Source organism: Elephas maximus, chromosome 7, assembly GCF_024166365.1.
Source record: "Elephas maximus indicus isolate mEleMax1 chromosome 7, mEleMax1 primary haplotype, whole genome shotgun sequence".
Taxonomy (NCBI): Eukaryota; Metazoa; Chordata; class Mammalia; order Proboscidea; family Elephantidae; genus Elephas; species Elephas maximus.
Window position 1 is genome coordinate 116,750,921 of NC_064825.1, and position 26,592 is coordinate 116,777,512.

A 26,592-nucleotide genomic window follows, 5' to 3' on the forward strand; every position below is an offset into this window, starting at 1 on the left:
ATTTATACTATTCCTTCTGGTTTTGTATACAAAAACCTACCAGACGATATTGCATAAAATCTATTGATGATGCTGATGTCTCCATTCAGAACAAGTTACCCGATAAACCAAGATGGACAAACATAATCTAACAGCACTGAATGAATTCATTCTGACGGGAATCACAGACTGCCCAGAGCTGCAGGCGCCATTGTTTGGGCTGCTCCTCATCATCTACATGATTTCAGTGGTGGGCAACTTGGGCATCATCATCCTCACCAAGATAGGCTCCAGGCTACAAACTCCCATGTACTTTTTTCTCAGACACCTGGCTATCACTGATCTTGGTTATTCAACAGCCGTGGGACCCAAAATGCTGGCAAATTTTGTTGTGGATGAAAATAAAATCTCGTATTATTTTTGTGCTATACAGCAAATTTTCTTTATGGTATTTATAACTACTGAATTGTTTATTCTGTCAGCAATGTCCTATGACCGCTATGTGGCTATCTGTAACCCTTTGTGCTACACCATCATCATGTCACGAGGGGTGTGTTCTGTGCTGGTGGCAATCCCTTATCTCTACAGCACATTTGTTTCTCTCCTGGTCACAATAAAGATTTTTAATTTATCCTTCTGTGGCCACAATGTCATCAGGCATTTCTACTGTGACATTCTCCCCTTGTTATCTTTGCTCTGCTCAGACACGCATGAGATCAAATTGGTCATTCTCATCTTATCTGTTTTTGGTTTGATTTCATCCCTTTTAATAGTTCTTGATTCTTACATACTCATAATTGTATCCATTCTGAGACTGAAGTCAGCTGAGGGCAGGCACAAGGCCTTCTCCACCTGTGGATCCCACCTGACTGTGGTGTTAGTATTCTATGGAACTTTAATCTTTATGTATCTGCAGCCCAAGTCCAGTCATTCCTTTGACACTGATAAAGTGGCTGCCATACTTTACACCCTGGTGATCCCCATGTTGAATCCTGTGATCTACAGTGTGAGAAATAGAGATGTAAAATATGCCTTACATAGGGCTTTAGGACGATTATGCAATATATTTTCTCAAAGTTCATTCTAACATATGATTCATATAATTTACATTTGGGCTTTAAACTTCTTTCTGTGTGCCTCCAGAGGGAATAGCAAGCACAAAACGCACAGAAAAGTTCAACATATATTTCTATATTGCCTTCTACCAGTCACTCTACTAAGAGCTGTAAGCAGATTAATAAATGAAGCAGTACAAAGCATTGCCTTCTTTGAGCAGGAGTGATGCAATATGAGTATAATAATTAAGAAAGTTGGTAGTTTTTTAAAAAAGAAAATTGAATATCTTCAGTGGGATAGTGAAGCTGTAATAGATACAGGAAGATTTCCAAGTACCTGGTGTTTTCCTCACCTACTAGAAAAAAAAAAAGGAGAAAGTGTGTATGTGCTTGTGCCCGCGTGTGCACTTCCACAAACTTTCTGTTTTATTGCTGACACTCAGCCCTGGGTAGCTAATTCTGATTAAAAGAAGGCTCAGTGTGGTGGGTTGATTTAAAGTTCTCAGTCATTTGAATTTGCTCAAATGTCCACTTTCTAAACCCTGCCTTTACTTTCAAATTTGAGCCCTTAGAGTCTGTTTACTTTGTTATTATTTTTATTATTAATATATTGTAATATTAGTATAAACAGTAAAAAAATAAACTTAGATTCAACGAGATCAGCTCGGTATCTGGTTTTGTGTAAGTTAGCCCATTTTATCGGTATCAGTGGGTATACCTGTTAAGGTAAATATCTGAACTCATCCACAGAAGTTCCTAGGATTTTTTCATTTTTCCTGTCCCGGATTAATATTGCTTCCTATTTCCATGCTTTTGTCTCAAAGATCGTGATCCTTATGTCTCCAGAAAAGAACAATTACTCTTGTTTAGAAGTCATTTTCTAATTTTTTATGTGCCCTTGCATAAGAGGTCTATTGTGTGATGAGTTAAGTTTGTTGCCTTGTTTTTGTTTGGCTGGATTTTCTTAACCTTGATGAACATGAGTGTGAACTTTAGTTCGATCAGTATCTGTTGTTTGAATTCATCATTTCAATTACTCTGCTTGGAAGAAGCATAAGGAGATAACCCATGGCTTGGGCTATGTTGTGCTTCTAGTGAGTGAGGTGTAATGTGTAGCATTTTATATATTTGCCATGATTTCTGGACATAGTTGCTCCATATTCCCTCCTAATTTTTCTGCATATTTTTTATTCTTACTCTTTTAATATTCAAAAAAAATTGTAATGAGAAAAAAATAAATTTTAGATATGTATTTTTTTTATGCTAAGGTTTTTTTTTTTTTTTTTTTTGTCTTTAAAAAATAATCCAATCTGGATTGGTAGGTTATGATATATTTCCAAGCATGTAGAGACTATAAAACCCATGGGAAAAATATCATTTGTAAATACAGGATATCAAAATGGAAATTTAAGACACACCCTGTTCACAACCATTCCAAGTGGCTGGATTGGGAAATTCTGATAAGTTTTTAGTGAAAAAGAATTAACCAATTGTACACAAACCCTTCTAAAAAACTGAAGAGGGGTATTTTGCATTTCCTTTTTTTTTTATATAAGGATAGCTTTACTCTGATATTAAAGGCGGACAAAGGCATTAAAAGAAAACAACAGAGCACATTTGTGAAAAGTCTAAAGTAAAAATTAAGAAATTGAGTCTGGCAATATGTAAAGACAATAGTACACCAAATAGGCATGCTTCAGAAATGCATGGATAGTTTTGCATTAAAAAATCAGTTATTGGCATTCTCCGTAATCACAAATAAAAATGCCAAGAAAGTCATACAATAGATGTAGAGAAGCATTTTAAAAGTACCAATAATTGTGATAAAACCTTAACCAATCTAGTATTACAATGAAGATTCCTCAAACTGATAAAGGGCACCTGTGAACAACCTACAGCTACCATCACACATGGTATGAAAGACTGAATACATTCCCAGTAAGACCAGGATCAAAACAAGTAAATCTACTCTCACCTAATCAATTCCACATTTAGCGGCTGTTCTAGGCCACACAATAAGGCAATAAAGAATTAAATAAATAAATAGAAAGCATCCAGATTGGAAAAGAAGGAGGAAAACTTTAATTATTGATAGATGACATGTTTTTTTATGTAAAAAATCTAATAGACCCTACAATACAGTCATAGAACTAAAAAATTAACCTAGCATTTATTTGTGAATTTATTCTCAGCTTATAAGTTTATTTTTTAAAAAGAAACAGTTTTTTTGGATTTTAAGTAGGCTTTCATTGATTTTATAGATACATTTGGAGATTTCGTAGCTATAACACCAAAAATGAAATTCATAAATAGTTTGACAACAGGAAATATTAAACTTCTGCTCTTCAAAAGACACTTGTATAAAAACAAGTCATATTCTGGGAGATAATATTTTCAAATAGTATATCTCATAAATGGTCTGTGTCCATAATATATATGTCCCTCCCCTCACCACCCCCCCCCCATTGCTATCGAGTAGATTCTGACTCATAACAACCCTATAGGAAAGATTAGAACTGTCTCACACGGTTTTTAAGGATTGAGTGGTGGATTCGAATGGCCAAACTTTTGGTTAGCCATCCAGCTCTTTAACCACTGTCCCACCAGGGCTACATAATACATACAGAGAAAGGCCTCAAAACTCAATAATAAAAATAATAATAATAAAAGAAAAAGAAAAGAAACAGTCCATAAAAAATGATCATAAAAATGAACATTCACTTATTTTTAAGACATATTCAGCTGGCAAATAAACACGTTAAAAATGTTCAGTTCATTATCCATCAGTGAATTTCAGGTTAAACCCTGGTGAGATAACTATACATCTATTGTTATCTCACCAGGGTTTAAGCTGAAATTCACTGATGACTCGACGGCACTGGGGTGGGTTATTAGAATATCAGGTGTTTGGTAAGTTTGTGGGGAGAACAGAACATTCATAAACTGTTAGTGGAATATTAAATTGATAAAAATACTTAAAAAAATAATTCGTTTTAAGTACCAGGGTCTTGAAAAGCTGAACATTGTTTTACCCTAAAATTTAACCAATTTTCTCATATCTACCCAAGTGAAATGAGAGCATTTATTCTTACAAATACATGTATCGAAATGTCTATGACAAGTTTGTTTGTAATACTCAAAAACTAGAATCAACCCAAATGTTCTTCTAGTTGAGAATGGATGAATAAATTGTGGTATTTCCAAGCAAGTTAACACCACTCAGTAATAAAAACTACTGAATTATTGGTACATGCAAATACATGGATGAAAAGTACAAATTGATACATCAGGCTTTGTCAAAATTAAAACGACCCACATGGAGACATTTATCCCACACATGTGAAAACTTATGTTTGTACAAAAATCCTTACACAAATGTTCAAAGAAATAATTTTTATAATAGCTAAAAACTAGTAACAACCCATAATGTCCTTCTATGGGTAATGGGTAATTAAACTGTCCTAAACTGTCCTAAATCCATACCTAAAGCCATAAAAAAAAAAAAGCCATACTCACCAGTAAAAAAGAACAAAGTATTGATACACATAACAGTGTGGATGGGCCTCGATAGAATCCTGTGAAGTGAAAACAGTCAATCACAAGACGTTGTTGTTGTTACCTGTCACTGAGTTACCTCAACTCAGGGTGACGTTATGTAAAACAGAACAGAACATTGCCTGGCCCTGTCCTATCCTCGCAATCATCAGTATGTTAAAGTTCATTTTCGCAGCCACTGCGTCAATTCATCTCATGGAGAGGTTCCTTCATTCTTATTGGCCCTCTATTTCACCAAACATGAGGTTCTTACCCAGAAACTGGTCTTTCCTGATAACATGCCTGAAGCAAGAAACTCAGATAGTGTTCTGTTGGAGGCAACAAAATATGTACCATTCAGGAATTTTTTTGTTTTCTTAGGTGTCATTCAGTCAATTGAAAATCATAGCGATGCACAGGACAGAGTAGAAATGTCCCATAGGGTTGCTTAACCTGTAATCTTTATGGGTGCAGATGGCCAGGTCTTCTCTCCCCAAGAAGGCTAGTAGGTTCAAACCGCTAACTTTCCACTTAGCAGTGAGTTTTGTATATATATATGTATATATATATACATGTATATAACCAAAATCCAATAATGTCGAGTTGACTTTGACTCATGATGATCCTATACGACAAAGTAGAACTGCCCACAGGGTTTCCAAGGAACACCTGGTGGGCTTGAACCACCGATCTTTTGGTTAACAGCTGGACTCTTAACCACTACGCCACATACATACCATTATATAGGAGAAATAAGAAAAAAAAAAAAAGGGTCACAAAGGGATACATTAGAAATATTTACAATGACAAATGCAGCAAAAATATTCATAGCACGGTAAATATATATTCATAATGAAACATTCCACACAAATATCACACTTTATGAGGGTGCGTTGATATGGTAGAACATTATATCAAGCATAACAGAACATTTATTAAGGTGAGAAATAAGTTCTGGAAAGAGGATTGGACAAAATGAAAAAACATAAAATACTGAAATATCGTGATGGAAAATAAAACAAACAAGCAAAAAACATAAACACATGATGGCAATTGACTATGAAATGAGAAACAAGGGTAACATTTCTGTTCCTGAGGTCAAAAAGGAAAACAACAAAAAAAAAAGAAACCTTGAAAATAGCAATAACAGCAACAAAAACAAAAATAACAGTGAACTAGGAAGTGCTATCTCACATATGCACAATGCATTACTTTTATTCCGTTTAAGTCTTTGAAATAATGCAGTAGGAAGGTGTTTGAGCACAACTTCATTTTGTCATCCATTAGTAGAGGCCCCTGTAGAAATGGGAATATTGACAGTTCTGTTTTACAGATACAGTCTTTTAATCCAGATCCCTGTGTGGTAAAAATGGAATGCTAACAAAGTAAAATGCAAGACTATATGAAATAGATAAACAGAGACATGCATACATACTATATCAATAAAATTTTGGTCACTGGTGAATACAAAATGTCCTGGACAATTAAGAAACAACCCCCAGGTATTTTGTTAAGCTTTCAAATGCTTCAGGAACAATCAACAAATTGCTTGGCATGTCCTCAGGGAGAATCTCCAAGGTTGGAAAAAAAATCCATAAATTCTTCTCATTCTGCCATGTTAAGAAACACTTGGGGAGTCAAGCCAGATGATTCATTACAGGTAAAAAGATTGTTTCCATATTTTACCAAGAAGTGAAATGTTTCAGTGACACTTGCAAGGTCCCACCTGTATTCAATGGCAAAGTCATTGCAAAATATTAAGATTTCTGAGTCAGTTTTGTGTGCATTCCACTTTTCAGTAGTGCCTGAGACTAGGATCTCTGTGTATTTTTTTTCGCATTATTATTTTTTTTTCAAATATTGTATTCACACTTTGTTTCAGAGGCTAAATGCTCATAAGTACCTTTGAAACATTATGATTAAATAATATTTTTCCTTTAAATAAGTAATTATGTGAATATGTGCCTATATCTCTATGTTTATATCAGGGTTTCTCAACTTCTGTCACAGTGACAGTTTGGATCAGAAATTTTCTTATTATGTGTAGTTACCCTGCATATAGCAGAATGTTAATAACATCCCAGATTTCCATTAGGTACGAGTAGTACCCTTCTCCTAGTTGTGACATCCAAAATATCCCAGTCATTGTAAAATGTTCTTTGGGGAGCAAATTTTACCCACTCAGTAACAAGTTAGATTTCTCTTTCTTTCCCTCTTTCCTCCTCTCTCTATATTCATGGAGGAGGGATTTCAAATAACTGTATTGGAGGGTTCAGATTTATCTTTTCATTTATCATATTGCCTTTGTATACTAAAGATCTATCAGATGATGCTACATAAACCCTATTGACTATGCTGATGTCTCTATCCACAATAGGTTTCCTGATAGACCTAGATGGACAAACACAATCTAACAGTGCTGAAGGAATTCATTCTGACGGGAATCACAGACAGCCCAGAGCTGCAGGCACCATTGTTCCGGCTGTTCCTCATCATCTACATGATCTCAGTGGTGGGCAACTTGGGCATCATCATCCTCACGAAGATGGACTCCAGGCTAGAAACTCCCATGTATTTTTTTCTCAGACACCTGGCTATCACTGATCTTGGTTATTCAACTGCCGTGGGACCAAAAATGCTGGCAAATTTTGTTGTGGATGAAAATACCATCTCCTGTTATTTTTGTGCTACACAGCTAGTTTTCGTTATCATGTTCATAATTAGTGAATTTTTTATTCTGTCAGCAATGTCCTACCACCGCTATGTGGCCATCTGTAACCCTTTGTGCTACACAGTCATCATGTCACAAAGGACGTGTTTGGTGCTTGTTGCAATCCCCTATCTCTACAACACATTTGTTTCTCTCCTGGTCACCATAAAGATTTTTAATTTATCCTTCTGTGGCCACAATGTCATCAGGCATTTCTACTGTGACGTTCTCCCCTTGTTATCTTTGCTCTGCTCAGACACAGAGGAAATCAAATTGGTCATTCTCATCTTATCTGTTTTTGATCTGATTTCATCCCTCCTAATAGTTCTTGTTTCTTACATAGTCATAATTGTATCCATTATCAAACTGAGCTCAGCTGAGGGCAGGCATAAGGCCTTCTCCACCTGTGGATCCCGCCTGACTGTGGTGGTAGTGTTCTATGGGACTTTAATCTTTATGTATCTGCAGCTCAAGTCCAGTCAGTCCTTTGACACTGATAAAGTGGCTTCCATATTTTACACCCTGGTAATCCCCATGTTGAATCCCTTGATCTACAGTTTGAGGAATAAAAATGTAAAATATGCCTTACGTAGGACTTTAGAACAATTTTGCAATATATTTTCTCGACATTCACTATAACTTATGATTTATATAAATTACATTTTGTGCTTTAAACTTTTTTCTGTGTGCCTCCAGAGGGGCTAGGAAGCACAAAATCACAGAAAACATATATTTCTGTATTGCCTTCTGCCAATCATTCTACTAAGGCTGTAAGTAGATTAATAAATGAAACAGTACAAAGCTTTCCCTTCCTTGAGCAGGAGCGATGCATTATAAGCATAATAATTAAGAAATTTTATAGCGTACTAGAACATCTGGAGGGTGTTACTTCTTTTTTTAATAAGAACATCGAATATGTTGAGTGGGACAGTGAAACTAATAGATACAGGAAGATTTCCAAATACCTGGTGTTTTCCTTATCTAGTAGAAAAAATATATATAGAAAGTGTGTGTGTGTGTGTATGCATGCTCACACACACCTCCTATTTTATTTCTTACACTCTGCCTTGTGTAGCTAATTCTGATTAAAAAAAGGCTCACTGGGGTGGGTTGATTCGAGTACTCAGTTACGTGAATTTGCCCAAATGACCACTTTCTAAACCTTAAAATCCCCTTCTTTCATCATCAGTGCCTTTACTTTCATATTTGAGCCCTTAGAGTCCATATACTTTATTATTTTTATTATTACTATATTGTAATATTGGTATAAACAAAATAAAACTGTATTCGACAGGATCAGCTGAGTATCTGGTTTTGTCTAAATTAGCCAATTTTGCCTGTATATGTGGGTATATAAGTTAAGACAGATTTATTGAGGTCAGTCACAGAAGTTTCCAGGTTTTTTCATTTTGTCTCTCCCGGACAGATATTGCTTCCTAAATCCATGCTTTTGTCTCATAGATTGTTATCCTTATCTCTCTAGAAAACAATAATTACTCTTGTTTAGAAGTCATTTTCTAATTGTTTCTGTAGCCTCGCATAAGAAGTCTGTTGTATGATGAGTTATGTTTGTTGCCTTGGTTTTGTTTGGCTGGATTTTCTTCAATTTGAATAATATGAGCGTGTGTTTTGATCAGAGTCTATTGTTTGAACTCATCATTTTGATTATCCTGCTTGGAAGAAGCATAAGGAGATAACCCATGGTTTGGACTATGCTGTGTTTCTAGTGGGTGAGTTGTGATATGTAGCATTTTCTATATTTGCCATGATTTCTAGACATAGTTGCTCCATATTCCCTCCTAATTTTCCATTTCTATTTCCTTATTCTTTTAATATTCAAAACATTTTAATGAGAAAAAAATTAAATTTCAGGTACGCTAAGCTTGTCTTTAAAAAAGTTTTCAACCTGGGTTTTAGGATAAGACCCTGCAAGGTGGGTTATGATATTTTTTCCATATATGTAGAGACTAGAAAACATGTGAGAAAAATATCATTTATAAAGAGAATATCAAAATGGAAATTTAAAACCTACTGCATCTCATCATTTCAAGTGGCTTGATTTGGAAACTTTTTAAGTATTTAGGGAAAAAAGAATTAGCCAATTGTGCACAAACTCTTTTACAGAACTGACGAGAAGTGTATATTTACATTTCCTCTATGAGGACAGGTTAAACCGGTATCAAAGGCAGAGAGAGACATTAAAAGAAAAGAAAACAACAGAGCACATATGTGAAAAATATAAAAAAATTGAGTCTGGCAATACGTGAAGACAATAGTACACTTAATTTGGTATGCCCTAGGAATGCATGGATAGTTTCCCATTAAAAAAAATCAATTAACGACATTCATCATAATAACAAATAAAATGGCAAACAATGCCATATAAATAGATGTAGAGAAATGTTTTAAAAGTCGCAATAAATGTGATAAAACTTTGACCAAATTAGTATTAAAATAGAGCTTTCTCAACCTGAAAGCGGACATCCATGAACAGCCCGCAGTTACCACACATGGTGTGAAAGATTAAATACATTCAGTAAGACCAGGAAAAAAAAAAACAAGTAAATCCACTCTTACCAAATCTATTCCACATTTCAGAGGATGTTCGAGCCACCCCGATCTTTAATAACTTTTCCACCATATCCCCGTAATATATACAGAGATAGGGCTCAAAACTCAAAAATAATAATATCAATAATAAAGTAAAAAAGAAAAACAGGCCAGAAAAATGATCATAAAAACGAACATTCGTTTATTCATAGGACATATTCTGGTGGCAAATAAGCACATTAAAAATGTTCAGTTCATCACTCATCAATGAACTTCAAGTTAAAACATTGATGACATAACTCTACATCTGTTAGAATATCAGGTGTTTAGTAGTTATGTGAGGGAAATGGAACATTCATAAACTGCTAGTGGAAAATTAAAATCGTGAAAATACTTACAAAAAGAATTTATTTTAAGCATCAAGGTCTTATAAAGCTGAACGTAGTTTTACCCTAAAATTTAACCAATTTACTCATAAGTGAAATGACAGCATTTAGCCCCATAAATACGTGTGTACAAATGTCCATAACAAGGTTATCTGTAATACTCAAAAACTAGAATCAACCCAAATGTTCGTCTACTTGAGAATGGACGAATAAATTATGGTATTTCCAACAAGTTAATACCACTCTGTCATAAAAACTACTGAATTATTGGTACTTGCAAATACATGGATGAAAAATACAAATGGATACATGAGACTTTGTCAGAATGAAAACAACCCACACTTACACATTTACCCCACAGAAATGAAAACTTATGTTCATACAAAAATCCTTACACAAATGTTAAAAGAAACATTACTTATAATAGGTAAAGCCAGTAAAAACCCAAAACATCCTTCTATGGGTGAATGGGTAATTAAACTGTACTAAATCCATATATATGAAATAATACTCAGCAGTGAAAAAAGAACAAATTATTGATGCACTCAACAACGTGTATGGACCTCATTAGAATTGTGTGAAGTGAAAAGTCAATCACCAAAGGTGGTTGTTGTTGTTACCTGCCACTGAGTGACTCCAACTCATGGCCACGTTCTGTAAAACAGAAGAAAACATTGCCTGGCCCTGTCCTAGCCTCACAGTCATCAGTATGTCCGAGTACCTTGGTGTAGCCACTGTGTCAATCCAGCTTATGGAGGGCTTCCCCCATTCTCGTTGGCCCTTTCGTTCCCCAAATATCATGTCCTTCTCCAGAAACTTGTTTACCTGAAGCAGTAAAGTCAGACAATGTTCTGTTGGAGGCAACAAAATATGTACCATTCAAGAATTTTTGTTTTGTTAGATGTCATTCGGTCAGTTGAAAATCACAGCAATGTATAGGACAGAGTAGAAATGTCCCATAGAGTTGCTTAGGCTGTAATCTTCATGGGTGCAGATGGCCAGGTCTTTTCTCCCTGGAGAGGCTAGTGGGTTCAAACAGCCAACATTTCAGATAGCAATGAGTTTTATAAATAAATATATATATATATATATATATAAGTGGGTTGTTTTTTGGGTACATAAAACCAAATAAAATCCAAAGCTGTCCAGTTGAATCTGACTCATAATGACGCTATAGGACAAAGTAGAACTGCCCCACAGGGTTTCCAAGAAGCACCTGGTGGATTTGAACTGCCGATCTTTTGGCTAAAAGCCAGACTCTTAACCACTAAGCCACATATATATCATAATATAGGAGAAATTAGCAAAAAAAAAAAAAGGAACAAATGGATACATTGTAAATATTTACAATGACAGAATGCAGCAAAAATATTCATTGCACCAAAAAAAGTCACAAATGGATACATTATAAACATTTACAATGACAAAATGCAGCAAAAATATTTATTGCACAGTAAGTATATATTCATAATGAAACATTATGCAGACTATCACACTTTACAACAGTATATTGATATGGTAGAACATTATATCAATCACAGCAGAACATGCATTAAGGTGAGTAAAAAGTTTTCGAATGAGGATTGGACAGAATGAAAAAACATAAAATATAGAAATGTAATGATGGAAAATAAAACAAAGAAGAAAAACATAAACACGTGATGGCAATTGACTAGGAAATGAGAAGTAAGTGTAACATTTCTGTTTATGAGGTCAAAAAGGAAAAAAAAAACCTTGAAAATAGCAGTAACAGCAACAATAACAAAAATAACAGGAAATGAGGAAGTGATACCTCCCACATGCACATTGCATTACTTTTATTTCATTTAAATCTTTTAAATAATGCAGTAAGAAAGTGCTTAAGCACAACTTCATTTTGTCATCCATTTGAAGAGACCACTGTAGAAATGGGGAATATTGACAGTTCTGTTTTACAGATAGAGAATATTAATGCAGATCCCCATGTGGTAAAAATAAACGTTAACAAAGAGTAAAATGCAAGAGCATATGAAATAGATAAACATAGACACACGTACACACTATATGAATAAAAATTTGGTCACTGGTGAATGCACGATATCCTGGAGAGTTAACCAACCACCTAGAAGTATTTTGTTAAGCTTTCATACGCTTCAGAAACAGTCCCTAAATTGCCTATCATCTCCTCAGGGAGAAGCTCCAAGGGTAAAAGAAAATCCATAAATTCTTCTTACTCTGCCATGTTTGGAAACACTTGGGGGGAGTCAAGACAGAGGCTTCATTACAGGTAAAAATACAGACTTTTTCCAATACCTGAAACATTTCAGTGACACTTGCAGGGTTCCACCTTTATTCAACGGCAAAATCACTGCAAAATATTAGGATTTCTGAGTCAGTTCTGTGTGCAATCTACTTTTTAAGAGTGCCTGAGAGTAGGATCTCTCTCCCTTTTCTTTTTTTTTGATATCATTATTATTTTTTTCAAATAGTCACTCTCTGTTTCAGTGGCTAAATGCTCATAAGCATATTTGAAGCCTCATCATTATGTCTAAATGGTATTTTTACTTTATATAAGTAACTATATGAATAAAACAGTAACAGAAAAAAAAAAAGTCCTGGAGCCAATTTGACCTCAGAGGTACCCCGTGTGCATCAGAGAACTGTGGTCCATAGTTTTTCAATGGCTGTGAACTTTCAGAAGTAGATCTTTCTTTTTTCCAAGGCGCCTCTGACTGGATTCGATCTCCCAACCTTTCACTTTGTAGCTGAGTGTGTAACTGTGCCACCCAGGTGGCCTAATTATGTGAATAATAGAGCTCATATATGAAAGTAAAGGAAGCATATGCAGTATTAAAAATACTGTGGCAGAATTATGAAGCTACAGTATTCAGTCTCCAATGTTGATGTCCTTTCAAATCCTTAGTTATAAGCTGGCTCTAGTCTCTTCATATGTCCCTCTTAAGTGTAATTTAATATATAATTCATATTTTAATAACTGTATAAATGCATATTTTTGCTAACCCCTTGATTAGAAAATAAATTTCCATCTCACAACTCATGCTGAGATGTGAAAAGCAATTTTTAAGAGTTTGCAAAACTTGTAAGTACCCAGTTTTATGATGATTCAATTATATATACCATATTCTTCAATTCCCAGTAGAATCTGGCAGAAATAATATATAATTTTCTCAAGGAATATAGCTTTATAAAAGGAGAATGAGATACTCAACAAAGATAGTAAACTATGGAAAATAACTTGGTGCTCTCCATGGAACTCCAAAGCTATTGAGAGGAAGTCCTCTTCTCTTCCCTTACCGTACACGAAAAGCAGGACTTAGAAATACAAGTACTTTTTTTCTTCAGCCTTGCATCATTGCAACTAAACAAGATTTACTTTGCTTTTATGGCATTCATTGATGATACTTGATCTCCTAATTGTAATATCTACTGATACCCAATTCCGAACTTCTTTTTAAAAAAAAAGTTCTTGTGTTCTAGGTGAAAGTTTGCATAGCAAATTAATTTTCCAATAAAAACTTCATACACAAAATGTGTCAACACTCTCCTTGTTTCCTTCCTGGCTTCTCTGTGTCCATTAGTCAGGTTTCCTGTCCCTCCTCGCCTTCTTGCCCTCTTGGTCTCCTATAGTTGGTTGTTGTAAGGGGCACATTCTTCACAGATTTTATTCTTTAATTTAATAGCCCCGTCTGTTATTTGTGCTCGAAGGTGGCCATGGGCAGTGTCTATAGTTTCACATTACAAAATTGTCTTAGGACAATTGTCGCAGGGGTTTCTCCAGGCTCTTTCAAACCAGTAAATCTGGTCTCTTTTTTTTTTTTTTTTTGAATTTTGTGGTACACTTTTTCCCCATTCTGCCCCAGACCTTGTATTGTGATCCTCCTCAGAGTGGTCTGAAGTCATAGCCAGACACCATCTAGGTCTTCTGGTCTCAGGTTAGAGGAAGCTGTGGTTCATGTGGGCCATATGTCCTTTGGAATAATTGCCTCCTTAAGTCTTTTTTTTTTTGTTTTTTCATTCTCCTTTGTTCTAGGTGGAAAGAGGCCAATAGTTTCTTTTCTGACATAAGCAATGTGTGTGTTTAGGGTCACAACCATCTAAGTAATGTATTATATGAGATAGTGTATTTCTCCTGTTACCATTTTATTATTTAATATGATATGATTGTATTTTTCTATTGCTTGATTATTTCTAACTCAGAGACTGCTGGTCCTGCTATTTACATTGTAATATCATTTCAAACCATTAATTCTTTTACCTTAAACTGCCATCCTCATCCTTCTCAGGCATTTTTTTTTTAAATCTGTCATATATTAGGGATATGTATTATTCATTTTAATTTAAATATGTTTGTATGAATTATGTACTATATAATAGTTTAAGCCAGATGATTTTTTTATCCAAATGCAATTTTTTAATGAAATTTCATTATATAAAATCAATGACATGGACTTCCCTTTCTCCCAATTTGTTCAAGTTTCCTCTCACTATCTTAGATACTTTGATGACAAAATATATCTGATTTGTTACAAACAACTTAGTGTATGTTAGTTATGAAGAAACTTCTCCCAGGGCAGGACGTATTTTAAGTAAATTTATATTCAAACGCACGGCTGTTAAGGTGATCCTGACTCAACAGTGACCCCAAAGTGTTTCCAAGGCTGTAAATAACTATGGAAGCCGACTGCCACATCTTTCTCCCAGGGAGCCACTGGTGGTTTCGAACTGCAGAGCTTTAGGTAAGCAGTCCATCAGCTTATATTAATATGTATTAAGTAAAGTAGAAGATGTATAATTCAGGAGCTTGGCACACTGATGGTCCAATTTTAGTCACGGAGTTGAAGATGGGGGAGAGAATAGCTGGGGTCAGTTACATGGATAACACACTACTCAACCTACTCATCATCATAACCCTGACATAGAAGCTAGGTCAACTAGAACAATTTGTGTATACATATGTAAAGAAAAGTCCTTTCACGTAAAATATTGTCATCATTTTAAAAACAACAACACTATATCCTTGATTTTTGAGACTTATATTGCGATACCTTAAATGCATTGAAACATTTAATCCTCATTTACTTTTCCAACAGTCCTCAAGGAAAGTGTTCATTTTGCAGATGTGAATAAAGAAATTAAGGTATCTTATTCTGTAACCCACAAATGGAGATATAACAGGGACTGTATCTGCATAGGCCTTCCACCTGGAATATTTCCCCGTATAAAGACAGGTAATGCCCACCATGATCGATTAGATTTTCCTTGTTAATCTTGTGTTCAATACCTGCCAAGTGTATTGTTTCAGTCTTTACCACCTGTGGCACAAGGACTTTTATAGGACTCTGTTTTGAAGTAAGGCATATTAAATGTTTCCATGTATTTTGAGAATTATTTGCAGTTTAAATTTTTTATAATGAAATTGGCATTTGTAGTTTTTTTTAGTACAAGTTCACAAATGTTATCCTATAAATGAAAAAAAGGGAAAGTTTAGTTATCACCCATATCCCTACCACTTAAAATTTTTAACTTTTTTTATTTTTGCTTCATATATTTATATGCATTCAAAAAAAAAAAAAAAAAAAAACTCTGTTGCCATCAAGTTGATTCTGACACATAGAGACACTAGAGGACAGAAGACAACTGCCCCATAGGTTTTTCAAGGAGAGGCTGGTAGATTTAAAGAGCCGATTTTTGGCTTATCAGCCAAGCTCTTATCCACTGCTCCACCAGGAATCCCAGCTATGTACATGTATATGTATGTGTATTTTTATATGTATTGTGTACATGTATATGTGCATGTGTATGTATGTGTGTATATATTGTGCATATGTACATGTATATGTGCATGTATATATACACATATATGTACATCTATATGTGCACGTACACATACACGTACGTCTTTATCTGTGTCTGTGTCTGTCTCTATCTCTATGTTTACTACAGGGTTTCTCAACTTCTGCCATAGTGACATTTTGGACTGGAAATTTTCTTATTGTGTGACGTTACCCGGTATATAGTAGAACGTTTAGTAATACCCCAGGCTTCCATTAGTTACAAGTAGTACACTTCTCCTAGTTGTGACATCCAAAATGTGCCAGACATTGACAAATGTTCTTTGGGGAGCAAATTTTACCAAACTGATAACAAGTTAGATTTTTCTTTCTTTCCCTCTTTCCTTCTCTCTCCCTCTCTATCTTCATGTATCTATGCTTTACTTGTGAGGCGTAGGTTTAATTTCAAATAACTATATTGGAAAGTTTGGATTTATCTTAATCATTCAACATATTGCCTTTCTATACTAAAAATCTACCAGATGGTGCTACATAAAACCTATTGACTACACTGTTGTCTCTATCCAGAATAGGTTTCCTGACAGACCAAGATGCACAAACACAATCTAACAGTGCTGAATGAATTCATTCTGATGGGAATCACAGACCGCCCAGAGCTGCAGGCGCCATTGTTCGGGCTGTTCCTCATCATCTACGTGATCTCAGTGGTGGGCAACTTGGGCATCATCATCCTCACCAAGATGGACTCCAAGCTACAGACACCGATGTACTTTTTTCTCAGTCACCTGGCTATCACTGATCTTGGTTATTCAACAGCTGTAGGACCCAAAATGCTAGTCAATTTTGTTGTAGATGAAAATAAAATCTCCTATTATTTTTGTGCTACACAGCTAGCTTTCATTATTTTGTTTGTAAATGGTGAACTTTTCATTCTGTCTGCAATGTCCTATGACCGTTATGTAGCCATCTGTAACCCTCTGCTCTACTCAGTCATCGTGTCACAAAGGGCATGCCGTGTGCTGGTGGCAATCCTCTATCTTTATTGTGCATTTGTTTCTATTATTATCACCATAAAGGTTTTTAATTTACCCATCTGTGGCTACAATGTCATCAGTAATTTCTACTGTGACACTAATCCCTTGTTATCTTTGCTCTGCTCAGACACATATGAAATTCAATTGATCATTCTCATCTTAGCATCTATTGATTTGATTACATCCATTTTAATAGTTCTTGTTTCTTACCTGCTCATTTTTGTAGCCATTCTCAGGATGCGCTCAAGTGTGAGCAGTCACAAGGCCTTCTCCACCTGTGGATGCCACCTGACAGTAGTGATAGTGTTCTATGGGACTTTAGTCTTTATGTACATGCAGCCCAACTCCAGTCATTCTTTTGATGCTGATAAAGTGGCTTCCATATTTTACAGCCTGGTTATCCCCATGTTGAATCCCTTGATTTATAGCTTGAGGAGCAAAGATGTAAAATATGCCCTACATAGAACATGGAAAAAAATATGCAACGTCTTTTCTATAGTTTGATTTGTTATATGGTTCCTATGAAATATATGATGGGTTTCAAACCTTGTCTGTGTGCCGCCGTAGGGTTTAGCAAGCACAAATATATTCCACATATATTTATAAATATCTTATGTGTCAGTCACTCTTCTAAATGCATTGATGAACAAAACAGTATAAACCTTTGCCTTCCTTGACGTTAAGAGATGGGTTACAAATATAATAATTAGGTGAATTTTATCATAGAGAAAAATGTGTTGGGGCCCTGGTGGTAGAGTGATTAAAGTGTTGGCTGCTGAATGAAAGGTCAATTCAAACCCACCAGTCAATCCCTGAGAGAAATAATTAGCTTTTACAAAGATTTACAGCCTTGGAAACCCTGTGGGGCAGTACTATTCTGTCCTAAATGGTCACTATGAGTCAGAATCTCCTGAACAACAGTTCTTTGGGGTTTTTTGAGAATATGCTAAAAAACAAAATCCTTTGCCATTGAGTTGATTCTGATTGATAGCAATTCTACAGGACAGAGTAGAACTGCTTCATAGATTTTCCAAGGAGAGGCTGGTGGAATTGTACTGCTGACCTTTTGGTTAGCAGCCAAGCTCTGGCCTAGTGCACTACCATGGCTTCAGGAGAATGTGTTGGGAACCACAAAATCAGCAAAGAGTGGATAAGCTGAGTGGTAGTGGGAAAAGGTGCTAGGTACAAAAGTGCAGATAATGATTCTGGTGTTTATTTCAACTATTAGAATAAACTTTGCAGTGTCAGTGCTTGTGTTTGTGTATGTGTGTGTTTGTGTAAGCCCTTGCCTTCTGTTTTGGCCTTCATGGTTTCTGAGGGGGAGGGGTATTATATTTGGCCAGGTTGCAATGAGTCCCAGGGTAGTGTAATGATTTGAATTACTCACTACAGACCAATATCCCTCAAGAACATAGTTGCAAAACCCTTCAACTAAATTCTATCCAATAGAATTCAACAACATATCAAAAAATTATTCACCACGACAAAGTGGGATTCATATTAGGTATGCAGAAATGGTTCAACCTTAGAAAAACAATCAATGTAATCCAACACATAAAGAACACAGACAGTAAGAACCAAATGACCTTATCAATTGATGCAGAAATTACATTTGATTAAGTCCTACACCCATTCATGATAAAAGCTCTTAGCAAAATAGGAACAGAAGGGAAATTCTTCAAAATAATAAAGGACATTTATGCAAAAAAAAAAAATTTTATATGCAAAGCGAACAACCAACATCATCCTAAATGAAGAGAGTCTGAAACCATTCCCTCTGAGAACAGGAACCAGAAAAGGATGCATTTTATCACCATGCTTATTCAACATTGTGCTGGAGGTCCTAGCCAGAGCAATTAGGCAAGAAAAAGAAATAGAGGCCATCCAAACTGGTAAGGATGAATTAAAAGTAACTCGATTTGTAGATGATATGATTTTATACACAGAAAAAAACCCAAGAATCCACGAGAATACTACTGGAACTAATAGAAGATTTCAGCAAGATATGAGATAAACATACAAAAATCAGTTAGATTCATGACACCAAAAAAGAGGACTTTTTGAAGAGGAAATCACCAAATCAATACCATTTACAATAGCCTGCAAGAAGATAAAATATTTTAGGAATAAATAGATGTAAAAGACCTATACAAAGAAAACTACAAGACACTATTGCAAGAAACAAAAAGAGATACACAGACGTGGAAAAACATACTTTGGTCACAGATAGGAAGACTCAACATTGTGAAAATATCAATTCTACCCAAAGTGATCTACAGATTAAATGTAATCCCAATTCAAATTCCAAAGCATTTTTTTAAAGAGATGGAGAAACAAATGACCTAATTCATATGGAAACGGGAGAGGTCCCAAATAAGTAAAGCACTACTGGAGAAGAAGAGCAAAGTGGGAAGACTTATGCTAGGTGGTATTAAAACCTATTACGCCACGACTATAGTCAAAACAGCTTAGGATTGGTACAACAGATACATAGACCAGTGGAACAGAATTGAGAAACGAGATGTAAGTTTATCTACCTATGAGTAGCCAATATTTCACAAGGGCCCAAAGTCCAATAAATGGGGAAAAGACAGTCTCTTTAAAAAATGGTGCTGGCATAACTGGATATCCATCTGCAAAAAAATAAAACAAGATCAATACCTCACACCATGCACAAAAACTAAATTGAAATGAACCAAAGATCTAAATATAAAATCTAAATTGTTAAAGATTATGGAAGAAAAAATAGGGACAATGATAGCGATCCTAATGCATGGCATAAACAGTATAAAAAACATTACTATAAAAGCACAAAACCAGAAGAGAAATTAGATAGCTGGGAGAACCTAAAAACGAAACACTTATGTTCAACCAAAGGCTTCATTAAAAGAGTAAAAAGATTACCTACAGACTGGGAAAGAAATTTTGGAGTATGACATATATGAACAGGGTCTAAACTCTAAAACTTAGAAGATACTGCAAAACTTCAACTACAAAAAAACAAAAAACCCAATTTAAAAAAAGGGCAAAAGATATGAACAGGCATTTCACCAAAGAAAATATTCGGGTGGCTAACAGATAGAGGAGAAAATGCTCACAAGGATTAGACATTACATAAATGCAAATCAACACTACAATGAGATACCTTCTCACCTCAACAACGCTAGTATTAAAAAATAATAATAATAAATGTTGGAGAGGTTGTGGAGAAACTGGAACATTACACACAGCTGGTGGGAATGTAAAATGGTAGAACCACTTTGGAAATCGATTTGGTGCTTCCTTAAAAATCTAGAAATAGAAGTACCATACAATCCAGGATTTCAACTCTTTAAAATATATCCTAGAAAAATAAGAGCTGACAGAAAAATAGATAGGTTCAATGCAGCTCTGTTCACTTTAGAAAAACATGGAAACAATCTATGTGCTCCTTAAAGTATGAATGGATAAACAAATTATTTTATATTCACACAATGAAATGCTACACAACAATAAAGAACAATTATGAATCTTCAAAACATCAAACAACATGGATGAATCTGGAAGGCATTATGCTGAGTGAAACTAGTCAGTAGTAAAAGGACAAATATTGTATGAGACCGCTTTTATAAAACTCAAGAAATGGTTTAAATACAGAAGAAAACATTCTTAGGTGGTTACAAGGGTGGGGAAGAAAGGACAGGTAAATTCGCTAACTAAATAGTAGACAAGAATTATCTTAGGCGAAGGGAGGGACAACACACAATACAGGGGAAGTCAGCACAAATGGACTAAACCAAAAGCTAAGATGTTTCCTGAACACAACCAAACACATCAAGGGACAGAATAGCAGGAGCGACGGTCTGAGGACCATGGTTTCAGGGGACATATAAGTCAATTGGCATAACAAAGATTATTAAGAAAATGTTCTAAATCCCACTTTGGTAAGTGGCATCCGGCATCTTAAAAACTTGCAAGCTGGAAGCGGGGCCAAGATGGCAGACTAGGTAGACGCTACCTTGGATCCCTCTTGCAACAAAGACTCGGAAATACAAGTGAATCGATCACATACATAACAATCTGCGAACCCTGAACAACAAACACAGATTTAGAGACAGAAAACGAACAAATATGGGGAAGCAGAGACTGTTTTCGGAGCCTGGAGCCAACATCCCAGTCAGGTAACCTTGGGGCCGGGCTTCTGGGCCCAGGGGAGCTGAACTCAAAAATCTTGTGACTGCGCAAACAAGGGGCGCAGCCCTACCCCCCTGAACTGAACCCGGGAGGGGGCCCAGCCAGTCCCCGCAGGCAGCGTGGTGACGCGACTGGTGGGAGAAGTCCCCGGGAGGCAGTGACTGGTTTTGGAGCTGGGAGTGCAGCGTCCCAGCGAGGGAACCTTGGCGCCGAGCTTTTGACTGGGCGCTGTCACGGCACAAGCACGGGGCGCAGTTCTACTCCCCTAAACTAACCCCGGGAGGGGGCCCAGCCGGTCCGTGGAGGCGGCGCAGCAATGCGGCTGGTGGTGCGAGAAGTCCCCGGGAGGCAGTGACTGATTTTGGAGCCGGGAGTGCAGCGTCCCAGCAAGGAAACCTTGACGCTGGGCTTTGGATTGGCAGCGGAGGATCTAACTGCGGCTTCAGCGGGCCAGAACCCCGGGGGCAATCTCCACACAGCCAGCACACATAGGCAACACGCCCCTCGGGAATCTCAGATAAAATAGTCATTCCAAGCAAGATAAGCAACTGTGGCAATATTCCGAGGTGCTACTCTCCTATTTCCCTGAACCCTCCCCGACCCTTCCCAGGCGGCTTCATTAACACTGGAATTTCCTGAGCCAGAGGGAGAACGGCTCCGGCTCTGTGGCGGCTTTGCTTCCCCCCCCTTTTTTTTGGTCTTTTCCTAACCCATTCTTCCGGCCTGAGAGAAGGAACCACAAAAAACCCAGGGAACAAAATTCCATCACTAATTGGACTAAAAACACAGAACCAGCTACAGCCAAGCATATATGATCCAAATCTCAGACTTTCATCCTTACAGGGAACAAGGTGGAGGTTATAATCCAAAGGCAGTTCTGACAGGGATCTGACTGCATTTATTTTTAGCGGATTTTCTGGAAAAACAAGTTTCCCAAGTCTGATATCTCTGCTTATTCAACAAAGCCCTAACTGACACACAACAGGGAACTGAGGGCTGAAGCTCCCCCCAGACCACCTAGCCTCTTGCCTTAGGGGTCTAAGGAGGGTGACATCTACCAATCAGTAGAGGTACTTGAATTGGAGGCCTAACGTACAGCTGTAGTGCCCTCCCACCAAGGTGCTTTAGGAATAGAGACACACCCACCTCACTGAAACTTGGGGGAAGCCTGTCAGCATCCTGCACCCCCGGAGGTTGAACCCCAGCTGCCAATAGAATCTGGTGCACACAACTATCACCACTACTTCTCTAGGAGGATAGGTGTTAAGGTGCAGCACACACTTGATGACCCAAAATCAGATTCTACCCAAGAATAGTGAATAGACTCAGGTATATATATCTGGCAACAGCCCAAACCAGCTGGTAATAGGTCAAAAGTAAGTCAAGGGCTACAACAAACAAGACAGCACAATCTAGTAGCCCATCCAAGTATATTGAAAGAAAACAAAACAAGATAAGACTCAGTGAGCAATTATAGAATAAACAACTACTGTATCTTTTTTTTTTTTTTTTTAGTGATGGCTCGGAGACAGCAGTCGACATCAAACCACATAAAGAAGCAGACCATGACAGCTTCTACAACCCCCCAAACAAAAGAATCAAAATCTTTCCCAAATGAAGATACAATCCTGGAAATATCAGATACAGAATATAGAAAACTAATTTACAGAATGCTTCAAGACATCAGAAACGAAATAAGGCAAACTGCAGAAAAAGTCAAGGAACACACTGATAAAACAGTTGAAGAACTCAAAAAGATTCTTCAAGAACATAGTGGAAAAATTAATAAGCTGCAAGAATCCATAGAGAGACAGCATGTAGAAATCCAAAAGATTAACAATAAAATTACAGAATTAGACAACGCAGTAGGAAGTCAGAGGAGCAGACTTGAGCAATTAGAATGCAGAGTGGGCAATCTGGAGGACCAGGGAATTAACACCAACAGGCCGAAAAAAAATCAGATAAAAGAATTTAAAAAAATGAAGAAACCCTAAGAATCATGTAGGACTCTATCAAGAAGGATAACTTGCGTGTGATTGGAGTCCCAGAACAGGGAGGGAGGACAGAAAACACAAAGAAAATAGTTGAAGATCTCCTGACAGAAAACTTCCCTGACATCATGAAAGACGAAAGGATATCTATCCAAGATGCTCATCAAATCCCATTTAAGATTGATCCAAAAAGAAAAACACCAAGACATATTATCATCAAACTTGCCAAAACCAAAGATAAAGAGAACATTTTAAAAGCAGCCAGGAATAAAAGAAAGGTCTCCTTCAAGGGAGAATCAATAAGAATAAGTTCAGACTACTCAGCAGAAACCATGCAGGCAAGAAGGCAATGGGACAACACATACAGAGCACTGAAGGAGAAAAACTGCCAGCCAAGGATCATATATCCAGCAAAACTCTCTCTGAAATATGAAGGCGAAATTAAGATATTTACAGATAAACACAAGTTTAGAGAATTTGCAAAAACCAGACCAAACCTACAAGAAGTACTAAAGGATATTGTTTGGTCAGAAAACCAATAATATCAGATACCAGCACAACACAAGGTCACAAAACAGAACATCCTGATATCAACTCAAATAGGGAAATCACAAAAACAAATTAAGATTAATTAAAAAAAAAGTGCTCATAACAGGGAATCACTGAAGTCAATATGTAAAAGATCACAATAATCAAAAAGAGGGACTAAATACAGGTGGCATAGAACTACCATATGGAGAGTGATACAAGGCGATATAGAAGAATACAAGTTAGGTTTTTACTTAGAAAAATAGGGGTAAATATTAAGGTAACCACAAAGAGGTATAACAACTCCATAACTCAAGATAAAAGCCAAGAAAAACGTAACGACTCAACAAACATAAAGTCAAACACTACGAAAATGAGGATCTCACAATTTACTAAGAAAAACGTCTCAGCACAAAAAGTATGTGGAAAAATGAAATTGTCAACAACACACATAAAAAGGCATCAAAATGACAACACTAAACACTTATTTATCTATAATTATGCTGAATGTAAATGGACTAAATGCACCAATAAAGAGACAGAGAGTCTCGGACTGGATAAAGAAACACGATCCGTCTATATGCTGCCTACAAGAGACACACCTTAAATTTAGAGACACAAACAAACTAAAACTCAAAGGATGGAAAAAAATATGTCAACCAAACAATAAGCAAAAAAGAAGAGGAGTAGCAATATTAATTTCTGACAAAATAGACTTTAGACTTAAATCCACCACAAAGGATAAAGAAGGACAGTACATAATGATAAAAGGGACCATTGATCAGGAAGACATAACCATATTAAATATTTATGCACCCAATGACAGGGCTGCAAGATACATAAATCAAATTTTAACAGAATTGAAAAGTGAGATAGACACCTCCACAATTACAGTAGGAGACTTCAACACACCACTTTCGGAGAAGGACAGGACATCCAGTAAGAAGCTCAATAGAGACATGGAAGATCTAATTACAACAATCAACCAACTTGACCTCATTGACTTATACAGAACTCTCCAGCCAACTGCTGCAAAGTATACTTTTTTTTCTAGCGCACAAGGAACATTCTCTAGAATAGACCACATATTAGGACATAAAACAAACCTTTGCAGAATCCAAAACACCCAAATAATACAAAGCATCTTCTCAGACCACAAGGCAATAAAACTAGAAATCAATAACAGAAAAACTAGGGAAAAGAAATCAAATACTTGGAAACTGAACAATACCCTCCTGAAAAAAGACTGGGTTATAGAAGACATCAAGAAGGGAATAAGGAAAATCATAAAATGCAACGAGAATGAAAATACTTCCTATCAAAACCTCTGGGGCACAGCAAAAGCAGTGCTCAGAGGCCAATTTATATCGATAAATGCACACATACGAAAAGAAGAAAGAGCCAAAATCAGAGAACTGTCCCTACAACTTGAACAAAGAGAAAGTGAGCAACAAAAGAATCCATCAGGCACCAGAAGAAAACAAATAATAAAAATTAGAGCTGAACTAAATGAATTAGAGAACAGAAAAACAATTGAAAGAATTAACAAAGCCAAAAGCTGGTTCTTTGAAAAAATACTAGCTGAGGAGCTTGAGTATACAAGTTAAACATTATTACAGTTAGAATATGAAATAATCTGTGATTCATTTAAAGAAAATTACAGACCTATAGACCTATATCCCTCATGAGCTTTGAAGCAAAATTCCTCTTCAATGTTCTTTTTGTTGATACAGAGGATTCCAACTGATTTTTGTATGTTTATCTTGTATCCCGATACTCTGTTGAACTCTTCTATTAGTTTCAGTAGTTTTCTGGAGGATTCCTTAGAGTTTCCTGTGTATAAGGTCATGTCATCTGCAAATAGAGATACTTTTACTTCTTCCTTGCCAATCTGGATGCCGTTTATTTCTTTATCTAACCTAGTTGCTCTGGCTAGGACTTCCAGCACAATGTTGAATAAGAGTGGTGATAAAGGGCATCCTTGTCTGGTTCCTGATCTCAGGTGGAATGCTTTCAGGCTCTCTCCATTTAGGATGATGTTGGTTATTGGCTTTGTATAAATGCCCTTTATTATGCTGAGGAATTTTCCTTCAATTCCTATTTTGCTGAGAGTTTTTGTCATGAATGGTTGTTGAACTTTGTCAAATGCCTTTTCTGCATCAATTGATAAAATCATGTGATTCTTGTCTTTTATTTATATGATGGATTACTTTAGTTGTTTTTCTAATGTTGAACCATCCCTGCATACCTGGCATGAATCCCACTTGGTCATGGTGAATTATTTTTTGGACCTGTTGAATTCTATTGGCTAGAATTTTGTTGAGGATTACACAATTTTTTTTCCTTTCGGTTGAAGGATATCCCTGAATTGTATGTTATTCCTTTTGATCTGATGATTTCTGTGGTGGGAAGCTCTTAGATGTCAAATATCAAACACCCACCTCTCTGCTGCACAGCTGAAATGGTTGGATTCTGCCAACAAGTGCTAATTCTCCTGAAGTAGGCCCATATAGGCCCATGCAGAGGGGGAAGGTACTCAAAGTCCACGGACTGTTTATGCCTGGACATAGCCGCTCCTGTCATGAGCTCCCCTGGTTAGCGGAGCTGGCAAGGTATCTTTTCACCCAATTGCAAATTATTCCTTCTCAAAGGCCAGGAAGATGGCACTAGGCACACAACAGGGCCTATCTCAGGCCCGGGGAAGTCAGCATCTGAAGCCAGCTTGGGAGGGGGCTGGGGTGTGTTAAAATATACTCAAGTGCTTAGCTTTTGCCAAGAGCGCCGTTCTTCTCTGGTTCCAGAGTTGTGAGTAGGCTGTGTGGCCGAGTGCTTCTCCCTGAGGAAACTGCAGCCAAAAGCT

At 36.6% G+C, this 26,592-nt stretch overlaps 2 protein-coding genes across 2 annotated transcripts; both read left to right on the forward strand.

The window, feature by feature from the left end:
- Window positions 1-463: 463 nt before the first annotated feature.
- Window positions 464-1,066, forward strand: LOC126080525 (olfactory receptor 8K3-like). The gene has a single exon (XM_049891726.1). It carries the CDS (start codon window positions 464-466, stop codon window positions 1,064-1,066), a length of 603 nt encoding a protein of 200 aa, XP_049747683.1.
- Window positions 1,067-6,963: 5,897 nt separating this feature from the next.
- Window positions 6,964-7,917, forward strand: LOC126080526 (olfactory receptor 8K3-like). Its single transcript, XM_049891728.1, has one exon. The coding sequence runs from the start codon at window positions 6,964-6,966 to the stop codon at window positions 7,915-7,917; it is 954 nt and encodes a 317-aa protein (XP_049747685.1).
- Window positions 7,918-26,592: the final 18,675 nt, after the last annotated feature.

Bases quoted from the DNA above. Each gene is read 5' to 3' on its own strand.
- LOC126080525 (XM_049891726.1), top strand. From the start codon at position 464: ATGTCCTATGACCGCTATGTGGCTATCTGTAACCCTTTGTGCTACACC.
- LOC126080526 (XM_049891728.1), top strand. From the start codon at position 6,964: ATGGACAAACACAATCTAACAGTGCTGAAGGAATTCATTCTGACGGGA.